A 22,065-nucleotide genomic window follows, 5' to 3' on the forward strand; every position below is an offset into this window, starting at 1 on the left:
GGGATTCAAGAACATACTGCTGCCATGCAGCTTTGAGCTAGTTAGTAAATGCTCAGGCACGCCTAAGAACCTATACTTGCGAAGTTCTCTCCACAGGGTGAATCGCGAGTGTGCTGGCTTTGCTGTCTGTCCCTTCAACAGCGTGAGACTGGCCATCGATGGCGCCCCTTAGCCTCAACTCCGAATGCCCGCTGGAGCGTAGGCTGAACGCCATCAAAAGCTGGCTGTCAAAGTTGCTTGATAATTCTTAGGACTTTTGCTGCGTTCTTTCGTACATATTACGGTAGGATACTTTCTGATGAATGGGTTTGGTATGGCGAAGGCCAAAATCTTGTGCGGCTCTGGTGAGTGTTAATCTGAACAATACAACTGGCTGTCAGGTGTGGTCCAAGAAAAGGCGAAAAGTAGGTCGCTGGGTTGTATTTTGTCCTGAGTTCTTCCCCCGAGACATGAATCGTTTCAACGATGTTCAACAACACGAAGAGATCAGCTCTATCTCCCAGCCTCCCCAAACGGCCATCTCCTTCTTTACCAGTTCACTTGGTATCCTTAACTCTCTTTCCCCTAGCTTCGCTCTTAGATTTTCCCATTCCAACGCCACACAAAAAAGCTACTCTTAACGCTATCCCAAACCACGTGATCCCCAAATTCGTCCAGTCCTGGAACCTCCACTCCTGCATGTTCCAAAACGCCGGCCCCAACACTAGATACGCGGCATACAGATGTCCGACATCAGAAAACAAGATAGAAAATACCACTGCTCGCCATATGCGGAGATCAGAAGTAATGCGGAGTACCAGCACCTCGAAAAGCGCGAATTGCGCATACAGGCTAGCCTCATGCGCAAGCAGAAGATTACTGACAGGAGATAACGTTGAACCAGGCGTGTATACAGAAGGTGGAACAATGGTTTGGAGATATGAAGGCGTGCGGAACAGAGCGAGATAGGCGCCGCTGAGCGCGAAGATGGGCTCGATGGTTTGGTGGAAGAGCCGATAAGGAAGGGGGATCTTCGGGTTTGTGGACGACATGGTTGTGCAAGTTCGGCTTGAGAACAAGCGCAGGTGTGAGAATCGAGCGGTGTAATTTGGATTTAGTGAATTCGATAACTAGCAAGATGGATCTCGGGGATATTTAGAGGAGAGCGTCAAGAAAAGTGGCTGGTTTCAGGATAGGTGCTAAAATCTCACCGAATGCGTCGTTGACTCTTTGCTGGTCTTGATCAAAGACGCGGGGACGAACCGTCCCTTAGTTTTCCCCAGCATAGCGCCGTACGGAACATTATTAGATTCAGCAAACGCTTTTATCCTTTAGGCTTCTTGAATAAACATGTCTTGAATTAGCGTCGGTTAGCCCTCTCCAAGGCTCATTAATTAAGAAAAATTGACAATTAGTGATCGAGAGGAACTGCATATTTAAAGTCCTGAGACTACGGGACTATCACGTGCATCCCCCAGAAAGAGGTAAAACGCCCACATGAAAGTTATGAAATTTCATAGTTTGCTTGCCCTTGTGACTGAGATTTCGCAAACGCTTCATCCTAATAAGACACACCTATCCACGATACCTTACAGACAGGCACTAACGTCCCTCCATGCGTGGCGGAAAACCAACCGTGGCGGAAAATATAAGGGGTACTTTAACTTCAAGCGACTATAACTCTACGCACACATCAAGCTTTACTAGAGTTATATATAAATAGTGTACTATAGCTACTTTTAAATATTTAGGATCCTTCCAACCTATAAATTACATTCGCATCGTCACCTTCTCGCCTAATTCACTTAGAGCCTTCTCTTATAGCGAAATAATGTCCCTTCGCTACAGCACCACTATTAAGCTCTTACCACTTAAAATACACATATAAGGATCGTATCCGAGCCTTAGAGCCTTATTACGATGGTGGGAAGTCATCATCAGCTTTGTGCCTGCTGTCGCGCGCAAATTTATGCGAGGTCGGAACCCCGGTCGGTACTTCTGATTAAAGCAATTACCGATTCCGGCTAGTGCGAAACGACACCGCACGTCCTAGATAATCATCACCGTGTAATTTACTTATATCATCTAGTGAGCCAAGCTTGTGGCTGGCAGGCCTATGGCCGTGCGGAGACTTGGTAAGCGGGCCGATCTCAGCCCCGCAGCCTTGCGATCTAACTCAACCTTGGCCATGCCTCTAGTTAACTAACTTAACTCTCTAAAAACAGCTACAAAATTCGCCACCTCACAACCCTATGGCCGGAGCAGGTCGGCCATCCTCCCTGCTAGCTTAGAAGAGAGGCAATAAGTTTCTAGAAACGTATAGTATGTGACTTTGTACAGCCTTGTCTTCTGGAGCAGTATTTTCGTAATTAACTACTTTCACCCCATCTTGTGTTTCCCTTACACCCATCTATGATGCAGTCGGCATCCATCGCAAAATTTCCGACTCTACGACCAATATGATCAACACCAATCGCTGCACTCTGTGCCAACCAATCAGTCTCAATGTCATTGTGGCGACTGGAATCACCCTACCACTCGAACCGCACTTAACCGCCTGGCAGAATGGATTGGACTCGCGAAATCCGTGCGGGCTGTGCGCACTTATCTACCACTCCCTGCGCCTCGGGGTTTATTGGTGGATGGACACTCTACTGTTGAGATACAACGCACATGCTGGAGCGGTGGTGGTCGCTGCAACTACAAAGGAATTTGTACGGACAAGCATTCTGCCCAAGTTATTGTGCGGGGAACACGGAGAGAAATGGTTTTCCGAGGCGTATGAGTACAAATTCAAGTTTGCCTACGCTTTTCTGAACGTCAATCTTGGCATCGGTATGTGAAATATGGACCCGGGGGTCACATTATCTGACTATGGTGGGGAAGGAGAATCTAAAAGCGACTCGATATCACGTCGGCTGCGAAGCACGAATCCTGGTTCCGATGATTGTTTACGCCTTGCGAGACGGTGGCTGGATGCATGCACTGAACTGCATGGAAAGAGATGCCAAAATGTCGACATGAACTTCGTTCCAACTCGCCTCATTGATGTGAGCCCTAAGCTGGGAAGAGATGCGGTCAAATTGGTTTCGCTGCTGGAGTACGATGACCTGGGCAATCCAACATCCGTGAAATATGCCGCGCTGAGTTACTGCTGGGGAACTGATCCATTCTTGACTACGACTTCCTCAAATATCAGGGCCATGCAGCAATCAATCTCGCTTTCTCAGCTACCCCAGACGATTCAGGATGCGATCAGAATTACTCGCTACATGGGACTCAGGTATCTCTGGGTTGACTCATTATGCATCTTGCAAGGTACGGACACAGCAGCTCAACAAGACTGGCTATCTGAGTCATGGAAAATGGGGCAAATATATCAATCGGCCTATTTTACCATTTCCGCTGAAAGTGCGCCCGCAGCACTCGCCGGTATACTCAACGAACGACCCGCACCGTCCGTTGACTTTTGTGCCATTCCAAAATCTGAGGGGGATTCTGATGCGATCTATCTGGGACAGCACCAGTTCTCTAATCCCACAATAACGGAGCCGCTGCACTGCCGTGGCTGGGCATTACAGGAAACAACGTTGTCTAAGAGGTTGCTGAGATTCGGAACCAGAGAAGTCTCCTGGCGTTGTTCCCATGCGGAAGAAACCGAAACTCGCAGTGAGAGGCAGGCGTATCCTCCTTCGAATAGGAGCATCGACGTAGAGCAAATGGCAGAGCCAACCGAGCAGGCTCGTGAAATTTACGACGGCTGGCAGGAGATCGTTGAGGACTACAGTGGACGGATGCTTTCCAAAAAATCCGATAAACTACCCGCTATCGCGGGCCTTGCGGGGGTTGCGCAGAAAGCCACAGGTGATGCCTATGTTGCTGGCGTTTGGCGTCAGAATGCTTCTCAGGGTCTCCTTTGGATGCATCAGCGGGGCAAGCAGGAGTATGCTCGAAAAATGGAGTTTCAAGCGCCAACATGGTCCTGGGCATCTGTGAAGGGTCCAGTTCGCTTCCTGCAGGATTACTTCCAGACAACTGACCTTGTCGTCAAGTTTTTGTCATCCAAGGGTCGCACGACTGAGGGCTTCCATAGCCATTACCAGTTGTCCATCAAGGGATCGGTTCTGCAGCTGAGTACTATCCGCTGCCACCAGTTCGGCTCTTACTACGGCGGCTATGATAATTTCCTACCATGGGGGGATCTCTGCTCTACCCTGGAGACATACCTCGACGACTTAAATGATATTCCGCGTAGATATAGGAGAGGAAGGAAGGGAGACCCAAAGGAGCTAGTGAATTCATGTTTCTTGTTCCTTGCCGAATCTGGGAGCCTCGGTGCGGGCCTCATTATTCTGCCAGTGGAGATGAGCCACAACCGATACAGACGTATTGGAATGTTTAAAGGTTTCCCGTTGAAGGATCTTGGATCAAAGCAGAGCCTTAGATCAGAGAGGGCTTGGAAATTGAAAAACCATCTGAAGCGGAACAATGATCAGAAGAAGCCTCAAACGCAGGATGTTGTCCTAATTTAGTGAGTGGGCGAGTACGTTGAAAAAGGGCTAAGGCAGTTTTATGGAAAAGCTCATCCACCAGAATTGGCAACCAAAATACCGTCTGGTTGTTTAAGGTAGTAACACATACACCTGTCCTATGCGAAAACCTTATGACGAGTGTGGTGCACAGTACGTAGTACGGCTCGTAACTACGGCGTAGGTACGGCTTACGTAATCGTACGTAGGGATGCTCGTTCAGGGCCGTACGTACGTAACTTAATGTCTGAAAATACGGCGCGTATGGCCCGTACAGGTGAGGAAGCCGTCAGCGGACCATCACCTTTGATCGCAATCAACTTGAGGGCAGTACAATTGAAGCTCTACAAGTACAGAAGAACTGGCTACGCACTGGGGTTGTTTATTCTTACATGAACAATCTATCAGAGCTCAAAGTCCAGACGGAAAAGCCACGCGAATTCGAGGCACGTGAGCGTACGTACAGCTACAGCACTAAATTTGGCCCCGTACGTACCTCTCTCTACTCCTTACCGTGCAGTAACTACCCACAAATCTACCCGTACAGGGCCTTCAGGTTGTACGGACGTATGGGTTACGTACTGTGCCCCACTATGCTTGTGACCCAACGCTATATCCACACGTATATACAATCTTACATGTTACAACTTCATCCCTAGTACCTTATGCACCCTCAAAGCCTGCCGGATGCTCAAATCCAGCATAATCTCCTCGCTTCCACCGGGGATGGTATAAGCCTTCGCATCCTTATATAACCTTTCCACCTTCGCGCCTTGGCCTCCCCGGCTGCAGCTGAGACCGCCAAAGATCTGAGAGGCTTCTCGAGCGCAGAATTCAAAGGTGGTTGTGCTCTGAGCCTTCAAGCTAGCAATAGCGCCTCCGAGCTTCAACATGGCCTCCATCTCACCCGTCTTCTGGCACTGGTAGATGAGGTTCTCGAGCCAGCTATAGAAGCGGCAGTTCGTCTACAATCTCTGCGCCGAGTTTCCTACGGGAGGGTATGAGAACTGGGCAAGATGTCAGATGCTTTTCCCGCATGCCAAACCAGCAGCAGGGCAGCAGCCGGAGGGAGACAGCGTATTGGGTGACTGGACTACAATGCTATACAGGGCAGCATGGTACGCGTGGGGGATGGAAAATGGGATAGAGGCAGAGAAAATGTCGGTTCAGGCAATGAATGCAAGGAAGAAGATGTTTGGTCCGGAGCATGAAGAAATGCTGGATAGTAAAACGATGGTAGGCTTGGCATATAATCTTAAAGGCCGATGGGAGGCTACCGAAGCGCTGAAGGTGGAAGTGATGGAGACTTACAAGAAACTCGGAGCAGACCATCCCTCGACGCTGACCAGCATGGGCAATCTGGTGTTGACATACGGGAAGCAAGGTCGATGGAAGGCTGCCGAAGCGCTGGAGGTGGAAGTGATGGAGATTCGCAAGAAGAAACTCGGAGCAGACCATCCCGACACGCTGACCAGCATGAACAATCTTGCCTTCACATGGAATAGACAGGGTCGCGATGCAGAAGCTATAAAGCTCATGCGTGACTGTGTGCAGTTACGCCGCCACGTTCTAGGCGTTAGCCATCCACATTACATTTCTGCCTCCAAAACGATGGCTACATAGCAGGCAGAGCAGGTGGACGTTGGCTCCTTAACCTTGGACAGCTAATGGTGGCTAGATTAGTTGACTAACATGAATTCACCGTACCGAAGGAGGCGCGTAAAGTAGATGTTAGAACTATACTTTTCTACTTATATGTTCTAAGACAGTTGACAAGTAGTTTAGAACATCGTACGAAGAAAGGTACTTGAGGGTACTTATGGAAGTGGTAGCCCGGTGTTGATCTGTTAGCGTGGCGGCTGTCACCAAGGCGGCACTTTGCCACCGACAGCAGGGTTGTGAACTTGAGCGGTGATAAAGAAGTATCTTCTTGTACCGCAATAAATCACGTGTCTAGGCTAATAGCGCCTTACTAGAAACGTTTAGTGGCACGCGATTGACAGAAAAAGTGGGACTGCAAAATCGCGAGATCCACGTTCTCATCGCCCACCACCGGAATTTGTAGTCGTCTTTCCGTTTGACTACTTTTACTACTAAGAATACGATAGCCAGAGGCCTTCGAGCAGCCGTAGTAATTAAAGACTTTATTGTTAAAGCCCTGAAGGCCTATCGCGTGGTTAAACTCGATCGCGCCAGTAATACGGGCCTTCTGCGGCGTTGTATCCCTTGCAACATTGATTTTGGGTCCTATTCTTATCGATAAGCTCTAGCCAATTAGATCGTTAGGATCTTAGAGAATATGAAGCTCTGGCAAAGGGCTCGAAGGCAGCTGCCAAAGCTCCGGGGACAGTTCTTTTGCTACGAGTTAAAGGAACGACGTATTTGGTAGGTTGGACGATATTAGGATCAAAAAGGTGGGAACTTGAAGCTGAAGCCCGGTCCAAATTTAACACTCTTGGCAACCTTATCGATAACCACGATTTTTCTATTCCCGCAACTTCGACGCACGACATCACCTATCCAACCACATAACAATGACCACGCGAAGGAGAAACGAATGGCTGGAAGCGGAGGAGAGTGAGGAGAGTGATCAGGGGTACGATTCTAGAGAAGAGAGCAAGGGAAAGGTGCTTGCAGGGCGTGCCTCAAAACGGCGGAAATTTGACATCCACTCTGACCCCGATCTTGCGGAGGAGGACGATGAATTGAACTACAAAGATGGGCCAGCTGCTGGAGATAAGCACGACAAAAGCGACAAGGAGGACTCTAGTGAACGAATAGCGAAGGAAACAGGCGAGCCCGAACCAGCAGCGGCCGCAACACATAAAAAACCATCGAAGAAGCTCAAACCTCTCACTCAGAAACAGCTTCTTGCGAGCCAGAAAGCCTCTTCAAAAACTGGTGTCATTTACATCTCTCGCGTTCCACCCTTCATGAAGCCCCAAACCGCCAAACATCTTCTCTCACCTTATGGCGAGATTGGTCGAATATTTCTCACACCCGAGGACCCAGCAGCACACACTCGGCGGGTAAAAGCTGGGGGAAATAAGAAGCGCTCTTTTACGGATGGCTGGGTAGAGTTTCTAGACAAGAAGAATGCCAAGATAGTCGCAGAAACCTTGAACGCACAGATTATTGGAGGCAAAAAGGGCGGCTGGTACCACGATGATGTGTGGAATATCAAATATTTGAAAGGATTCAAATGGCATCATCTTACAGAGCAGATTGCCAATGAGAATGCGGAACGAGCAGCAAGGTTAAGGGCGGAGATTGCTCAGACAACGAGGGAGAACAAGCTGTTCTTACAAAATGTGGAGAAAGCAAAGATGCTTGACGGGATAAAGGCAAAGCGGAAGAAGAAACAAGATGGCGAGGACTTCCTTGCAACACCTGCTGATGATGAAGTGGTAAGCGCTAATCGAGGCGAGGTAGATTTCCGGAGACAGTTTAAGCAGAACGAAGTGAAGTTAAAGACTGCCAAAGATAAGAGCAACGTTGAGCAGCCTGAGGAGGTCAAGAGGGTGTTGAGTAAGATATTTTAGATAACCCCAAATTATTGAAGGAACCACACAAGCTCCGGCAGAAGTTTTCAATTCCTACTTCCCAGAGCTGGATTCAATGCTAAATTAGTGTTTCCGAACGCAGAGGGAAGAGCTTTGATGCAGCTTGAAGATATTTTGTGATTTTTATGCAAGATGAGATGAATTAATTGCCTTCTAGAGTATCCAATTTGCCAAATATATTCGAAGAGTCCATTGGAGCATAAAGTAATTTATGAAAGAAACGTGTTACTAAGCGACGTGTGCATAAAATACGTCAACCTCGGCTCAACTTATGCAGCACGTTCAAGTCTCGGTGGTTGCTCCATCACCTGCTACTCCACCAGCAATGTCAATCACGACAAATCAGAACTCCGACCTAACACCATGGAGTTCATGTCGAGTTTGCAGAATGGTTTGGACGAGCTGAAGCCGTCCCTCTTCGGTAATAAGTACCCTTCTATGACCGACCTTCTCTAACATGGCCTTTGTTCAGAACTCCTCTCAGAGCAGCAGCTCTCCTCCCTTCTTCCACCCTCTCTGCGTTACCTACTCGCCGTCGCCACCCACCGTCATCCCCGCTACCTTCTCCGCATCCTCAACTCTTTCGATGAAGTTTACGCGCTCCTCATGCTTCTGGTGGAGCGGCACTTTCTGCGTACATATGGCGGCGGCTTCACCGAGAACTTCTATGGGCTCAAACGCGAGCGCGTTCTCCGCACGAAAGGCCACGAAGTGCCGCGCGCACAGCTCGGCGCGCCCAATGATGTTCGCGAAACTCTCAAACTTCAGGACCGCGATATCTGGCGGAATCTGGCAGTGATGGTTGGCCTGCCGTACTTGAAACGGAAGCTGGACGAGGGCTATGACATCCATGCCGCGCACGCGAATGTATTAGGCCCGGGTTTCAACAGAGATCGAGACACATTACCACCAGGAGCGAACATAAAACAGCGGTTGCTTTTTTACTACAAGTGGTTCCTACAGCACATCTACCCCAGCGTCAACGCGGCATATTATTTCAGCCTGTTAGCATTTAATCTAGCCTACCTTTTCGATGGCTCCAAGTACCACTCTCCCTTCCTCTGGCTAATTGGGACACGGATGCGGAGGTTAGGCGAGGCGGACTATAGGGCCATTGAGTTGGCTACCAAACCTAGCGCCGGATCACCGACAGCGGGAGCGAGGTCAGGAGAAGGTGGCTCCATCTTCAACCCACGGACCTTAGGGCGGACAGTCTATCCGAAGCTGCTATCCTCACTACGCATTGTCCTCCCAGCCTCCATTTTCGCGCTCAAATTCCTAGAATGGTGGCACGCATCCGACTTCGCGCGGCAGCTATCCCGCAAAGCAGCCGAAGGGATCGAGCTCCCCCCACCCGTAACATCCGGTCTTACCTCGACCACCTTTTCCAAACCGAGGCCGTCGGCGCCGTCCGACGCAGAGAAGGCTCCATCCGCCTCCACCATCCCGCAGAATCCCCCGATTGCAGCCTCAACCCTCCTTCCTATTCTTACCGTTCCTCCGCCCAATTCCTCTCTCTGCCCCATCTGTACCTCCCCTATTACCACGCCTACCGCGGCGCCCACCGGGTTCGTGTATTGCTACACGTGCATACACCGCTGGGTAGAGGGAGTGCATGAGCGCCAAATAGCGTTCATGGAAGGTTCAGGAACCGCTGAAGCCGGGGAAGAGGGCTGGGGCGCTGAAGAGGGGAGTCGAGAGGGGAGGTGGGAGAGCGGGAAGGGCCGGTGCGCCGTTACTGGGCGCGTCTTGCTGGGGGGGACGGAGGTACTGCGGAGGGTTGTTGTGTGATAGGAGTCATTGAAAAAAAGGATGGGCATTGAGTGGCGTTTAAAAGGCTGGGGATCTGATTTCGGGCAGCGAGTTTGAAGCTCTGGAAGCGGCGTTGAGCGGAGCGATGACAAGAGTTGCATATATCTGTAACGAACTGACACTATCCCTTAACCCGTTAAAATTCGTCCAACGATTATCGGCCAATTAAGGCATCTGGATTAGCGAAAGACACCCAATGAAATCCAATGGCGAACTTAAGCGACCTTAGTGTAGGACTCTGACGGGTTAAGGGATACCTAAATTTTGGAGAATCTTAGAAGATTTATAAAGCGATATCTAGATTCGAGTTTAATATACTGGAGAGTAGACGGTAGATTTTCGCATCGAATTATGCAAAATTTGCGAATTGTTGGCGATTTCCATCAATAACCTCGTTTTCACAGCTATCCCTTCCCCTGGTAAAATGGGTCCTACGGTTATCGATAAGAGCCAGCCAATAGAATCAATAGGATCAAGGCTCCGTGATCATACGCACCCGATTCTGGTGTTCGCGCACGGTCCAACTATTGTAGAACCCTACCAGGGGAAGAAAGAGCAGCATTAATACTGAAGCATGTCAATGCACTACGTGTGCACGCTAATTCTGCTTTATACATTTCCCCAGAATTATTCAACACGTTGAAGTATAACAACTTATGGCGCATTTAAAACGAAATAGTTCTCAAGGTTCGATTTTCCAGCCTCGATTAACGCGTAAGACGCAAGCCCTGAGCCATCTCATTACTATCACTACCTTGCAGGAGTTTGCAGGGTGGACACAAGGCTCACATACTTAAATCCTAGACTTGGCCTTTGTAGTTTATGAGGCGCCCAAGTCCAACCTTCCCCTCTATCACGCCGAGGCTATTAGGAGTAACAAAAGGTCCACCAACGTAATCAGAGATCACCCACGGATCCGTAGTTTCAGTGGTAAAATAGAAGTTTGGCTTCATGCTTGGCAGCATTGGTGTTCAGTACAATGAATTACTGTTGCTAACCAAAGAAGTTCGCTTGCGTTTCCTGAGAATATTTGAATGAGGTACGGCCCACGGGGAGGCAGATCTGTCAGAGATGGTCCGGTCGGTCGTACTAACCTGTTCGATACTTCGGATTCACACCGCTCAATGCGGCCTGGATCTTAGATTTTGAAGAGCATACAGAATTAAAACCATCTTTATGCTAGAGTTAAGAGAGTTGTTGTGTCCATCAAGATTAGAGTGAGTCAAATGGGTTGTATTCCCTGTTGGTGCCGAAGATAGAATTGAAATAGTACAACTGGCTGCATTGTTGTCACTCTAGGAGATCACAACAAAAGCAAAAGCAACAGCAACCGAAAACGAAGGTCAGGATCATTCAGGTCCTATTCCGGAATCCGACAGCAATGGCGTTTGCTCGTTCAAGCCTTCCTCAGAGCGTATTGCGGCGTGACCATTTGGTTGGTTCCCTGCTAGACTGCTATCTGATTCGTACCTCACCTGCCTACGATCTCGGAGCCAGAATGAGATACCCATAGCTAACAGGACACCTTGCAAACAGCCTGTAACGCAGTAGAGACCCCAAGCGCTCCATCCTTCGGGCCCTACTCTAGCAGCGAGACTTGCGGCCCAAACAAAGCTGCCTGGGGTTTGTATACACATCATCGGTATGCTAAGACTCATGACGTGTTGTAACTTCCAGGTGGTCCAGATCTGCGGGAGGTATTGTAAGGAAGCCAGAATTGTTCCAGTAATGCCTAGGAAATTGGCCCAACCCTGAAGATGCTCCGGCTGAGCGTAGATGAAAACAACGGAGGCGATAAAAACTGCAATGAAGAAAGCCATGGAGACGCTCAGGACCATAACTGCCTCCACCCAGGTAGGGAGGTCTGGCTCATCCACATCGTCGACTCGTCGTGGAAAGAATATCAGGAAGAGGAGCATACTGCTTCATTAACAAAGAGCCTGCCATAAACCGGACGGAGTCTTACATGAAGAAGAAACAAGTCCACTGAACGCCCACTTGCGCAATACCCAGCAATGCCGCTGTACACGCAAAGGTGCTGATCTCCTTGCAACAACCCATATCTGCACGACTCGATGGAAGAGTGAGGATATTCGCAATGCCGGCGGTGCCCGAGACTGTCCCAAGAAGGACAAACATCGGAGAAAGGCCGCGAGACGAGCGACGTCTTATGATCTTAATGTGCTGAGGGAGGTACGAGACGAGTATGCCGATAAGGATGATGCTAGATTAGATTGTAAGCTCCTGCACGAATCCGAAAGCCGAGAACAGAGCAGCACATACATTGATATAACAAAGTTTGCGACATTTGGGCTAGAAATCTCCTCGCAGCGGTCTTTCATAGTTGGTAATGTCATACTACTCGCTTTGCAATGATAGAGTGGATTCCCAAGGTCCAGTTGAGTCTCGGGAATATATTAGAGATCATTCGAAACAATACCTCGGCGTAGTTCTGACAATACGATATTGTCTTTGAGGTATTCAAGCCATACACAACTATCTCAATAATCCGAGGGGGAAATAAAGTGCTGCAAAATAAACGGAAGCGAATGAATAAGGGATGAGAGAGTACGTGGTTACAGAGAGTTTGAGAGAGGGAAGATTGAGGAGAAGCAAGACCGAAAGCCAGCCATAGCAGAGGATAGTACTTCCTGGTTGCGTTGTTGCTCTGAGCTGTCGCGACCGCGGTACATACGACAAACGGATCAAAGAAACGCCACGCAGCCTTGCGCACCTCGATCTCTTCTCCACCAACGAGCCGCCAACGTGTGGCAGGGGTGGAAGATAACCAACAACCCGCGAGGAGCTGATCTTCTAACGCAAGAGACCTCACAATTTATACCTAGGAATCATCCCGGTTGATACTCTGCATCTCTCCGGAAACTATCCGGAATTTGCCACAGTAGAAGAGATACGAAATCGAAAGGGGCGGTCTCGTAGGTCACTATTAAGAGTATGATAGCAAATTCGAAGATCCGGAAATCTAATGAATTGAATTAAAATTGGTTCTACATCTATGAGCTATAAAGAAATTCCTAGCCCCTTGAAAGAGTGGTATCACAGCTATAATTAAGAAACCAATTCATCTCCAAACTCCCTCTCACTTCTTCGTCTTAGTGAGCTATTCCTTATTGTCTGGAATTTGTGTCTCTGCCTTCGCACTGCGCTGGCTGCTAGCATCCAATTGTTTGACACCTTCGAGTGTGTGATGGGACTCAAGCATGCTCCAGTCCCCAATCTGCTCATCAAAGAACTGATCGATATCCAAACCAACCATCTCCGCCTCCTCGCTGACACGCAGATGCATGTACGGGATATACTTGAGCGCATATAGAAGAATGCATGTGACGACGAACGAGTACGAGGAGATAGCAGTGATCTCAGCGAGCTGCTTGCCCACCTGGACGCCAACACCATCAATAGCACCGGGGTACTGTGAAGCGCCATCAAGAGCAGAGACCCAGGATTGGGCGAAGATTCCAGTGAAAAAAGAGCCGCACATGCCGCCGATACCGTGGAGCTTGAATACATCCATGCCCTCATCGATGTGCAACCATTTGTTGACATCTTGGAGTGAGGCGCAAACCACTGCTGTCAAGAAGCCAATGAGAGCAGCCAGCCAGACGGAAACAAAACCAGCTGCTGGCGTAATGCCAACGAGACCAGCAATGGCGCCAGAGCAAGCACCTATGACGGAGAACTTGCCCTTGGTGCGGATGAAGTCAACCAAGACCCAACCAAGAACACCGCAGCTAGCAGCGGTGTTGGTGTTGAAGGCGGCGAGCATGGCGCGCACGGAAGCGTTCAGCGCCGAGCCACCGTTGAAGCCGAACCAGCCGAACCAGATAAGAACAGTACCAAGGAAAACGAGTGTGGTGTTGTGTGCCTTGCCGTGTGACCTCTCGCCGTGGTGCTTGCGCTTTCCGAGAACCCAAGCATATGCCAACGCAGACCAACCGCTAGAGATGTGGACAGGCCCTCCTCCAGCAAAATCAAGAGACGGCAGTTGAAACAGCCAGCCGTTTGAGTTCCAAGTCCAGCATGCAATAGGGCAATAGACGACAGTAGCCCAGATAAAGGCGAAGACAAGAGAGGGGACGATGCGACCACGTTCGAAGGAACCACCAATTACGATCTGAACAGTGCAGGCGCAGAAAAGCATCTGATAGAGGCAGAAGACGATCTCGGGGATCACGGCGGAGCCAGGAGAGGGCGCTGCCATGACATTCTTCATGCCAAAGTTGGCAAGGTCACCAATGAATTTGTTGGCAGTGCGGGAGTATGCGAGTGAATAACCCCAGAACATCCATTGAAATGTTGTGCTATTTCTTGTATAAGCTCATATTCTATTTAAAAGTTGTTGCAACGACTTGCAAGTACTCACACAGCAGCTACCATAAGCGATTGGAAGAGTAAGGCAAGCGACGACTTCCTCCGTGCGAGACCGCCATAGAGCAGACCGATACCCGGGATAATGAGCCAGACAATGAAGCCACAGAAGACGAGGTAGGTGTAGTGGTACTCTAAGCCGGCATATTGGGCATTTACGTCGACTGTAAGAGAATCGCCACCATTGGGCTGGTCAGAGTTAAACTCAGGCTGGTAGAGTTGTCAGCATGTACAATTCAACTTTTTCACAGCAGGGGACGAAGGGGGCTTACAGTCGTCGACATCTTTCCTTGCCGAAGCTAGGGTTTTCAGATTCTATGGGTATATTTTCTCTCACAAAAGCGTGGAGCTTTTCAATGAGTGAGGTGCGCTGCCAAATCCTAGCTTTCGAACAGGGCATCCGTCAAGTCATATAAGTATTCATCTCAGCATCCCTCCATTAAAGATACGTACCCACTAATATTAGCGAAGCCACCACAAGTCGCACGTCCCGCCCCCGTCGCCCATTCACGCTCATCTTGGCAACTGATAAGCAGCACATTCACCTGTCGCGCCCACGAATGCCCAGCCCTTCCGCCGCATGGNTCGTCTCACGACCAGAGCCCGAGATTGGCCGAAGCTAGGGGAAGCGACTTGGCCTTGCGGCAGCGGGTCAGCTTCAGGAATAGTCCGCGCGGTGGGCCAAGGCTAGGCCTGCGCAGGAATGGGGCGGTTGCGGTTTCACGGCATCCATGGGAGTACAGTTCTTGGTATAGAGTCTTGGTGTTGATAAGGCGAGAGTGGGTATTTTGGGTGTTTCGGGTTTAGGGGCGCGTTAGAACGAGTTAGGACGCGTGTAAATGGACGACAACAGGCTCTTGGAACATGCCAAGAAGGGCGACGGAACGCGAACTCCACCATTCGGGGCCTTTCTTACGGGATAACAGTGTGTCAACTTACGGCACATGGCCCGGGCGGCAAGTGCGTCAATGTGGGACTTTGGAAGCTTATCTCTGCCGTTATAACCTTCTTGCTTTTGCGTGGGTTGACCGCCGCCTTGGTCTTTCTTGGACTTCTGCAAGCTTCCACGCCTCGAAGCACCCGGAGTGTCGTGTTGAAGGTGCATGGACCTGCAGTGCGCCACACCCAATCTGCACCCCCCCTGCCTCGGCCGGCGCGAGACGTGGATACACCCAACACTTTCAGACTATTTAGAGAACCGTCTGCATCGTGAAGCGTGACGGATAGGGCTTATGGGCACGGGGGTCAACACGATAAGCGGCCACATACTCTCACATTCACATCGAAGCCAGCAAGATCATGACAGCGCCGAAGGGCAGAATTAGCCTCCGCTAGATCAGGCGCTGAGGCGTTCTGTCGTGCGTCCACCGAGCGACAAAAGCAGTTTTCTCTCTGTAAGCGACACACCGTGAATACGGGCCCCTATACTGAACAATGTGCACTCATCTACGAGTTTAATTGGCAGCTTGACATTTTACCCCCGGTCGTTCGAATGTTTAGTATTTTACCGGCAATCTACTTCTCTATCTCTTCTCATCACAAGTACACGTAAAGACTGCCCAACGAGGCTAGATCCGGCGGGAGCACAGCCGCACACAGCATCGTATATTACAATTATCATCTCAACAACCAACCAAATTTTACGAAGGTTACTTCTAGATCTTAACTTGAACACTAAACACATGCTCAGATAGGAACATCCGCCAGCTCTGACTCGAGCTTCAAGATACCCCATGAGGACTAGCCAGCCGCATTGCGTTCGCCTACAGAGTGTCGCAACCCCAGGGCCGGGACTTTTCGGCAGGGGAAATATTGGATCATCCCACGGGCTAGGAACCACTGAGCTGGAACCCTGTGGGGTATTTTGGAGAGCAATGTTACGAGCGGGTCTCTAATGCCGAATAGCGAGTTGTACTGCGCACGTCTTTGCCGACTTTGCGCTCCTCAAAGCTCTGCTATCGCAATCCCCAACCGAGGTAGGACGTACCAAAAAGGCTACTTCCAAAAGGTGGCGACATGACTAGATATCATCCTTTGGATCCCAAAAGGGTTCGGTCAGTGATAAATGCTTGTGGCTGGGGGAGATAGTCAACTCGCAGCAAGATGATACGAGAATACACCTGCACTACGCTTTCTTGCTAGGATGCAGCGGAGTCCAACAATATCTCCCTATGCTGGCTACAAGAGGACATTGTCATTAGATTGATGCTAGAGCTATTCAACAAGGCACTTTATCTCTTAGGAGTACCAGTGTATCATAGCTTTTTTCATTCAATTAGAATTTTCTTTGGCCCATTTCTTGATACTCAAACATTCTTAGGATTGTGTCATGTTGTTAGAGCTATTGTATGGTATTTCCCTTTCCCCAACAATCCTTATTTTTTCCGAGATTTGATCAGGGCAACAAGCACTGGGCAAAAAAGAGGCACCGATCAAATAGATAGACAGACACAGTACATGATGACAAGAACGCCAGAGCCCAAAGCTATAAGCTTTCATGCAAGACAATAACAACACAACCGCCCAATGCATTCTCAGTTCTCCCGTTTCTCATACCTCCTCGTCCGACTCGACCTCAGCAGTCTAGAAAACAGTGTCAGTAAGCGTTCTAATATCAAAAGCACATGATGAACAGCAACTTACATCGTCGTGGAATGTCTTTCCCTCGGTAGTCCGGTTGATCAAACCCACACGGATACAGAAGTCGCCAAACCGCTCGCTCTCCTCTCTCTCAATCGCATACCTCTTCAGCAACGGCTTCATGATCGCCAAGATCTCGTCCTCCTTGATCGACGACCTATACAGCTTGTTGAGCCGCTGGCCATGATATCCACCGCCAAGGTACATGTTGTAGGCGCCATACGCCTTCCCCACAAACGCGACTTCCGCCAGCCAAGGACGAGCACAGCCGTTTGGACAGCCGGTCATCCGCATGACGATCGAGTCCTGGCGTAACCCGCTCTCCTCGATGACGCCTTCGAGCTTGGTGATGAGTTCTGGGAGGTAGCGCTCGCTCTCAGCCATGGCGAGGCCGCAGGTAGGGAAGGCGACGCAGGCCGAAGAGGAGAGGCGCAGCCCAGAGAAGTCTGTGTTGTCAAGTTTGTACTTGGCGAGCAGCTCCTTCATAGCCGGTAAATCCTCATCGCTCACGCCGCTGAGAATGAGGTGCTGATTTCCTGTGAGCCTGAACTCACCTTTGTGCACTTTAGCGATCTCAACTAGTCCGGTCTTCATGGGGAAGTCTGCGGTATCCTCAATACGTCCGTTCTCGATGAAGAAGGTGAAGTGGTTCATGCCGTTTTCGTCCTTCTGCCAGCCGAAGGTGTCGATGTTGCTATCGAATTTGAAAGGCCGGGGCTCCTGGAACTTGTCTCCCAACAGATCTTCCACCTTGCCACGGAATACGTCAACGCCCATGTCGTCGATAGTGTATTTTAAACGAGCGTGTTTACGGTTGTTGCGATCACCATGATCACGCTGGACGAGCATGATTTTCTCACAGACAATATGAACGACGTCCTTTGGTACGTAGCCAAGCATGCTACCCGTGCGAGGATATGTCTTCTTGTTGTTATGAGTGACACCCATACCACCTCCGGCTAGGACGTTGAAACCCTCAAGTCGATTATCAGAACCCTTTATCGCGATAAGGCCAATGTCGTGGGCGTAAACGTCCGTATCGTTGTGGGGTGGGATCGCGATAGTGATCTTGAACTTCCTGGGGAGGTATGTAGGGCCATAGAGCGGCTCATGATCAACGACCGCATTTCCAGCGACTTGTACTTTCTCATCATTCTCGTCCTTTAGCCAGATCTCGTGGTATGCAGTCGTAGACGGAAGGAGATGGTCACTGATTTTCTTAGATATAGCGTGAACATCAGTATGATATTGTGAGTGCTGTGGTAAGCTGCTGCACATTACATTGCGGTTAACGTCACCACACGCCGCAATGGTCGTCATCAAAGCTGTGTTGATGGCTTGCATAGCTGGCCGCAACTTTCCTTTGACAACACCATGGAACTGGAATGTCTGCCTGGTGGTCAACTTCATTGTCTCGTTGCCCAGCCTTGTGCTAATAGCATCCATCTGGAGCCATTGGGAAGGAGTAGCAACCCCACCGGGAAGTCGGCATCTGATCATGAAAGAGTAGGCTGGCTCTAGGCCTTGAGCTTTCCGCTCATCGCGAAGATCACGGTCATCTTGCATGTATGTGCCATGGAATTTGGTAAGTTGCTGGTCACTTGCGGAGATTGCACCGGTACTCTCATCTTTCAGCCCTTCAGCAATCGTTCCCCGGAGGTAGTTTGATGCAGCTTTAATGTCTTCGTTGGTAAGTGGTGGCGGCTCGTCCGGGAGACCTTGAATATTGTCAACGCCGAATGCTTGCCACAACTTAGGTTCCCATTCAGCGTAACCGGTTTGGAAACCATCTGGATCTTGGTCATCTCCAAGCCCACATTCCGTCAACGGCTTACCCCCTAGGGTGAGCAGTCTGGCATGGAGGTCTTTTCCGGGCTTGTTGTAATAGATCTTGTCCTCCTTCCTCGGCCAGTAATGACTGTCACCAAGAGCGAACACGGCAAAGTTAACCGTTGCAAGGTCAATATCTGTCGAATCCCTAACAGCTTCCCAGAATGTCCTTCCATTCTGGGGAAACTCTCCCTGGCCTGCTGTGCTAGTAATAAGCACAACATTCTGCTCACTCCCAAAGTCCTCCAGAGGGTAGTCGTCCATCGCCATAACCACGGTCTTAAGTCCTCTAGCTTTACCCCGGCTAGCCAACCGCTTAGCAAGGTTCTCAGCATTGCCATTGTCGGAAGCGAAGAGAACTGTCATAGGGTCACCAGCAAGCCCTTCCAAAAGTTTGCTGTAAGCGTCCTTTGCTTTCCTCTTCTGCAGTTGTCTGACCTCCGAGCCATACGAGGCGGAAAGGTTAGCAGAAAACTCAGGGTGTCTCTTCATTAGTTGAGAGAGATAATTATCTCGCCTGAGGAACTCCTCCAGCTCCTTCTTAATGCGTTCTGAGTCTAGCTGGAAATTTGGTTCGCCTTTCTCATCACCACGAGGATCCCACCGGTAAAGGGGCCAGTAGCCAAGATCAACCGCCTTCTTGGTTTCTTGCAGCACTGTTAATGGTGAGTCACTCTCCTTTTCGTACGGTAGGTATGCCAGAACCACTGATGGCCCGTCGAATTTGTCGGCCTCAATCATAGCTTCCAGGACTTGAGTGTACGAACTATACACAGCGACGGACGCAACATATGCATTTCCAAAATTCATGGCGTAAAGGCCGATATCCTTTTTCCGTCTTGCTGCATCTGCTGCTGTTCGCTCTGAATATGGTTGAGAGTCAATAATCAGCATATTGATGTTCTCGCCAGACGCAAGAACATGATGGACACCAGAATTCCCAAGGTCGTATGCCCAGGCATCGGAACCAATCAGCCATGGTGACTCTTTATAAAAAAGGGACTTGGAGGAAAGGAGCTGCGTCGCAGCTGGCGAGCCGTCGTTGCTGAGTCTTGCAATGACCTCGGACGCCAGGGCACCTGCTTTCTCGCCATCTTCAGCTTCCAGAGCCCACTTGGAAAGCCATTGTTGAGGCACATCAGTAGCGAAGTCGCGAGACTTGGCAGCCAACTGAACTTGTTCAATGAAGCGCTTCCGATGTTCCTTGCGTGCAACAAGTGAACCAAAACCGAATTCTGGGCTCGAAGATCTCTCCCGGGATATTCCAGCGTGGCTTGCACCTAATTGGTTTGCGATGTGAAGCCGTTGGCCAAATACTTGATCGAGTATCTTCATATATGCGTTCTCCAGTCCAGGTTGCTTCAGCCTGGTCTCTTCGAGCTCAACCTGAGGCCCTTCAGGATTACCAATCTGAAGGTTCTGAATGGGAGAGTCGGACAGTAGATTCTGGAAAACGCCTCTCAAAGCCTGCCTCACCGTGCTTTCATTAATGTAGCCCAACTGGTAGCCTACAATGGTTGGCGAGTTTCCTCCGCTAGACTTCAGCGACATTAGTAAGTCGAGAAGTAATGGACCCCATTTCGTAGTCTTTCGGCGAATTTGCTCTAGCACAGCAATCTTCTTGATTGACTTCGGGAGTAGTGGAGCTAGCGTGGCGCCTAACCAGGGCCTGTATAGCCTAGTTGTGATTATTCCAGCATTTGCATATTGATCCGAGGAACTAGCGGCGTCAATTTCTTTGGCAAAGAGAGCTGTGTCGGCTCCAAAAAGGAAGAGTGCCGCCTCTGCATTTGGAGGTCCGGTGTATTCGAATGCTTCGTAGGATCGGCCGGTGGATTCCTTCACAGTAGCCCAAACCTGAGAGACGAAGTTGTAGATATCACCAGAGGAAATTGGTCTCGACGTAAGCGACTCTACTGATGTGGCAGATGACAGAGACGCGTCACTTGCAGAGCTACTTTCGCGTCTCGATGATCCCTCAGAGGACTCTCGTGCACCTGAACGGTCGGGCAATGGCAAAGATTTTCCATCATCTGCAGGGCTCACACGCCCAATCGACTCACCGTTGACAACAGTAGCTTGGCTCCGCGCCACAGCCAAAGAAGCAACTCTTCCATCATCCGCGTACAGACTGGATTCTCCAGTTGACAAACTCTGGAACACACTTGCAGCACCTAAATCTAATACCTGCTTCACTAGATCTCGATTCTCATAAAGGATCGACTTATCCCCAGCAAGGTTCGCAGAGTCGAAGAAATGGATGACGCCTCTTCCTGATTTAATGGCCAAAGCATGGGCAGTCAATGCAATATCCTGGGCCTCCTGGAGTGACTCTGATTGTAAGAAGGTAAAGCCAGACTGTCTGATGGATGTGATGTCGGAGTAATCCGGATAGCCTGAAGGTTGTATGGATACATGGATAACGACTGGGTATTGCGCTAATTTGTAGAGGTAGGGTATTGATTTGACGAGGATTGTGGAAGTAGTGGTGACGGAGACAATTTTTCCGGAGCGAATGGGCTGAAATGCGGAGAGGAAAGGGTCGGCATTGTGTCGGACAGGAAGAATCTGCGAATGGTCAGACGCTATTAGAAATTGTTAAGAGAGAGGATCAAAGTACCTCTGGTAGCTCCTTTGCCACTAAACTGGGAGCTTTATTATTGCTGTAAGAACGAAGGAAGCCCGAGAACTCGGAATCCGTTGCGAGAGATGGTTGAACAGATATAATCACATCGCTTGAGAGGTATGCAATTCGCGCCACTGAAAAGAAAGAGCTCGAGTCAGCGCATCCGCCAGACAATAAAGGTTACGAATAACAGTTTGAGGGGCATCCGTGCATCCCCAGACGTCCAATGCGGGGGTATCAACTTACCCGCCTCTCCAGCGGTGGAGATTGAAGCCATAATGGCGACTTTCAAAGGGAGAGGAATGGAATGAGATGAAGAGAGGAGTTTGGTAATTGAGCACGGCGAGGTGTATATTTTTCAACCTTTGTCACCCCGATTCTCCCCCGAAGCCCTGTAGCAGACAAGCGCAAATCGCGCCATCGGTTTGCCGCAACACGAGGGAAAATCGGTGGCTTGGCGCCCACTAAACTTCTGGAAGGTTGGAACGTCATGATGAGGGAAAATCGGTGGCTTGGCGCCCACTAAACTTCTGGAAGGTTGGAACGTCATGATGAGGGAAAATCGGTGGCTTGGCGCCCACTAAACTTCTGGAAGGTTGGAACGTCATGCCCGATACCCATAGGGTAAGGACATGTAGGTAATCAATTGCCCATGCTATTATTCGTCAGTTCCTACATACACCGTGTATCCCTTATT

General features: G+C 49.7%; 9 protein-coding genes across 9 annotated transcripts; 4 read left to right on the forward strand and 5 right to left on the reverse strand.

Annotated features, from left to right (window-relative positions):
- Positions 1-498: 498 nt before the first annotated feature.
- K441DRAFT_667457 (uncharacterized protein) lies at positions 499-1,180 on the reverse strand. Its single transcript, XM_067649840.1, has one exon. It carries the CDS (start codon positions 1,029-1,031, stop codon positions 537-539), a length of 495 nt encoding a protein of 164 aa, XP_067499092.1. The 5' UTR covers positions 1,032-1,180; the 3' UTR covers positions 499-536.
- Positions 1,181-2,197: 1,017 nt separating this feature from the next.
- Positions 2,198-4,700, forward strand: K441DRAFT_644711 (HET-domain-containing protein). The gene is made up of 2 exons (XM_067646768.1): positions 2,198-2,814; positions 2,866-4,700. The coding sequence occupies exons 1-2, from the start codon at positions 2,439-2,441 to the stop codon at positions 4,509-4,511; spliced, it is 2,022 nt and encodes a 673-aa protein (XP_067499093.1). The 5' UTR covers positions 2,198-2,438; the 3' UTR covers positions 4,512-4,700.
- Positions 4,701-5,149: 449 nt separating this feature from the next.
- Positions 5,150-5,455, reverse strand: K441DRAFT_583275 (putative acyl-CoA dehydrogenase; the record flags this gene model as incomplete). Its single annotated transcript, XM_067644491.1, has 1 exon — positions 5,150-5,455. A coding segment is annotated over one exon (306 nt), but the record flags the coding sequence as incomplete, so codon positions are not given.
- Positions 5,456-5,459: 4 nt separating this feature from the next.
- K441DRAFT_583446 (putative nephrocystin) lies at positions 5,460-6,131 on the forward strand (the record flags this gene model as incomplete). The annotated part of the gene is made up of 1 exon (XM_067644498.1): positions 5,460-6,131. A coding segment is annotated over one exon (672 nt), but the record flags the coding sequence as incomplete, so codon positions are not given.
- Positions 6,132-6,826: 695 nt separating this feature from the next.
- Positions 6,827-8,208, forward strand: K441DRAFT_667460 (uncharacterized protein). The gene has a single exon (XM_067649841.1). The coding sequence runs from the start codon at positions 7,043-7,045 to the stop codon at positions 8,048-8,050; it is 1,008 nt and encodes a 335-aa protein (XP_067499096.1). The 5' UTR covers positions 6,827-7,042; the 3' UTR covers positions 8,051-8,208.
- A 226-nt stretch (positions 8,209-8,434) lies between these two features.
- K441DRAFT_619338 (peroxisome assembly protein 12) lies at positions 8,435-10,218 on the forward strand (the record flags this gene model as incomplete). Its single annotated transcript, XM_067645870.1, has 2 exons — positions 8,435-8,492; positions 8,544-10,218. The coding sequence occupies 2 exons, from the start codon at positions 8,435-8,437 to the stop codon at positions 9,860-9,862; spliced, it is 1,377 nt and encodes a 458-aa protein (XP_067499097.1). The 3' UTR covers positions 9,863-10,218.
- Positions 10,219-11,232: 1,014 nt separating this feature from the next.
- Positions 11,233-12,225, reverse strand: K441DRAFT_583389 (PQ loop repeat protein-like protein; the record flags this gene model as incomplete). Its single annotated transcript, XM_067644494.1, has 3 exons — positions 11,233-11,803; positions 11,850-12,107; positions 12,167-12,225. 3 exons carry the CDS (start codon positions 12,223-12,225, stop codon positions 11,233-11,235), a joined length of 888 nt encoding a protein of 295 aa, XP_067499098.1.
- Positions 12,226-12,858: 633 nt separating this feature from the next.
- Positions 12,859-14,970, reverse strand: K441DRAFT_699750 (ammonium transporter MepA). Its single transcript, XM_067653181.1, has 3 exons — positions 14,545-14,970; positions 14,268-14,482; positions 12,859-14,205 (listed from the first exon to the last, which is right to left on the reverse strand). Exons 1-3 carry the CDS (start codon positions 14,554-14,556, stop codon positions 13,005-13,007), a joined length of 1,428 nt encoding a protein of 475 aa, XP_067499099.1. The 5' UTR covers positions 14,557-14,970; the 3' UTR covers positions 12,859-13,004.
- Positions 14,971-16,532: 1,562 nt separating this feature from the next.
- On the reverse strand, positions 16,533-21,708 carry K441DRAFT_667463 (sulphite reductase hemo protein, beta subunit). The gene is made up of 4 exons (XM_067649842.1): positions 21,615-21,708; positions 21,363-21,502; positions 16,916-21,310; positions 16,533-16,855 (listed from the first exon to the last, which is right to left on the reverse strand). The coding sequence occupies exons 1-4, from the start codon at positions 21,643-21,645 to the stop codon at positions 16,823-16,825; spliced, it is 4,599 nt and encodes a 1,532-aa protein (XP_067499100.1). The 5' UTR covers positions 21,646-21,708; the 3' UTR covers positions 16,533-16,822.
- Between the last annotated feature and the right edge of the window lie 357 nt (positions 21,709-22,065).

The sequence above is a fragment of the Cenococcum geophilum genome, assembly GCF_001692895.1.
Source record: "Cenococcum geophilum 1.58 unplaced genomic scaffold K441scaffold_55, whole genome shotgun sequence".
Lineage (NCBI taxonomy): Eukaryota > Fungi > Ascomycota > Dothideomycetes > Gloniales > Gloniaceae > Cenococcum > Cenococcum geophilum.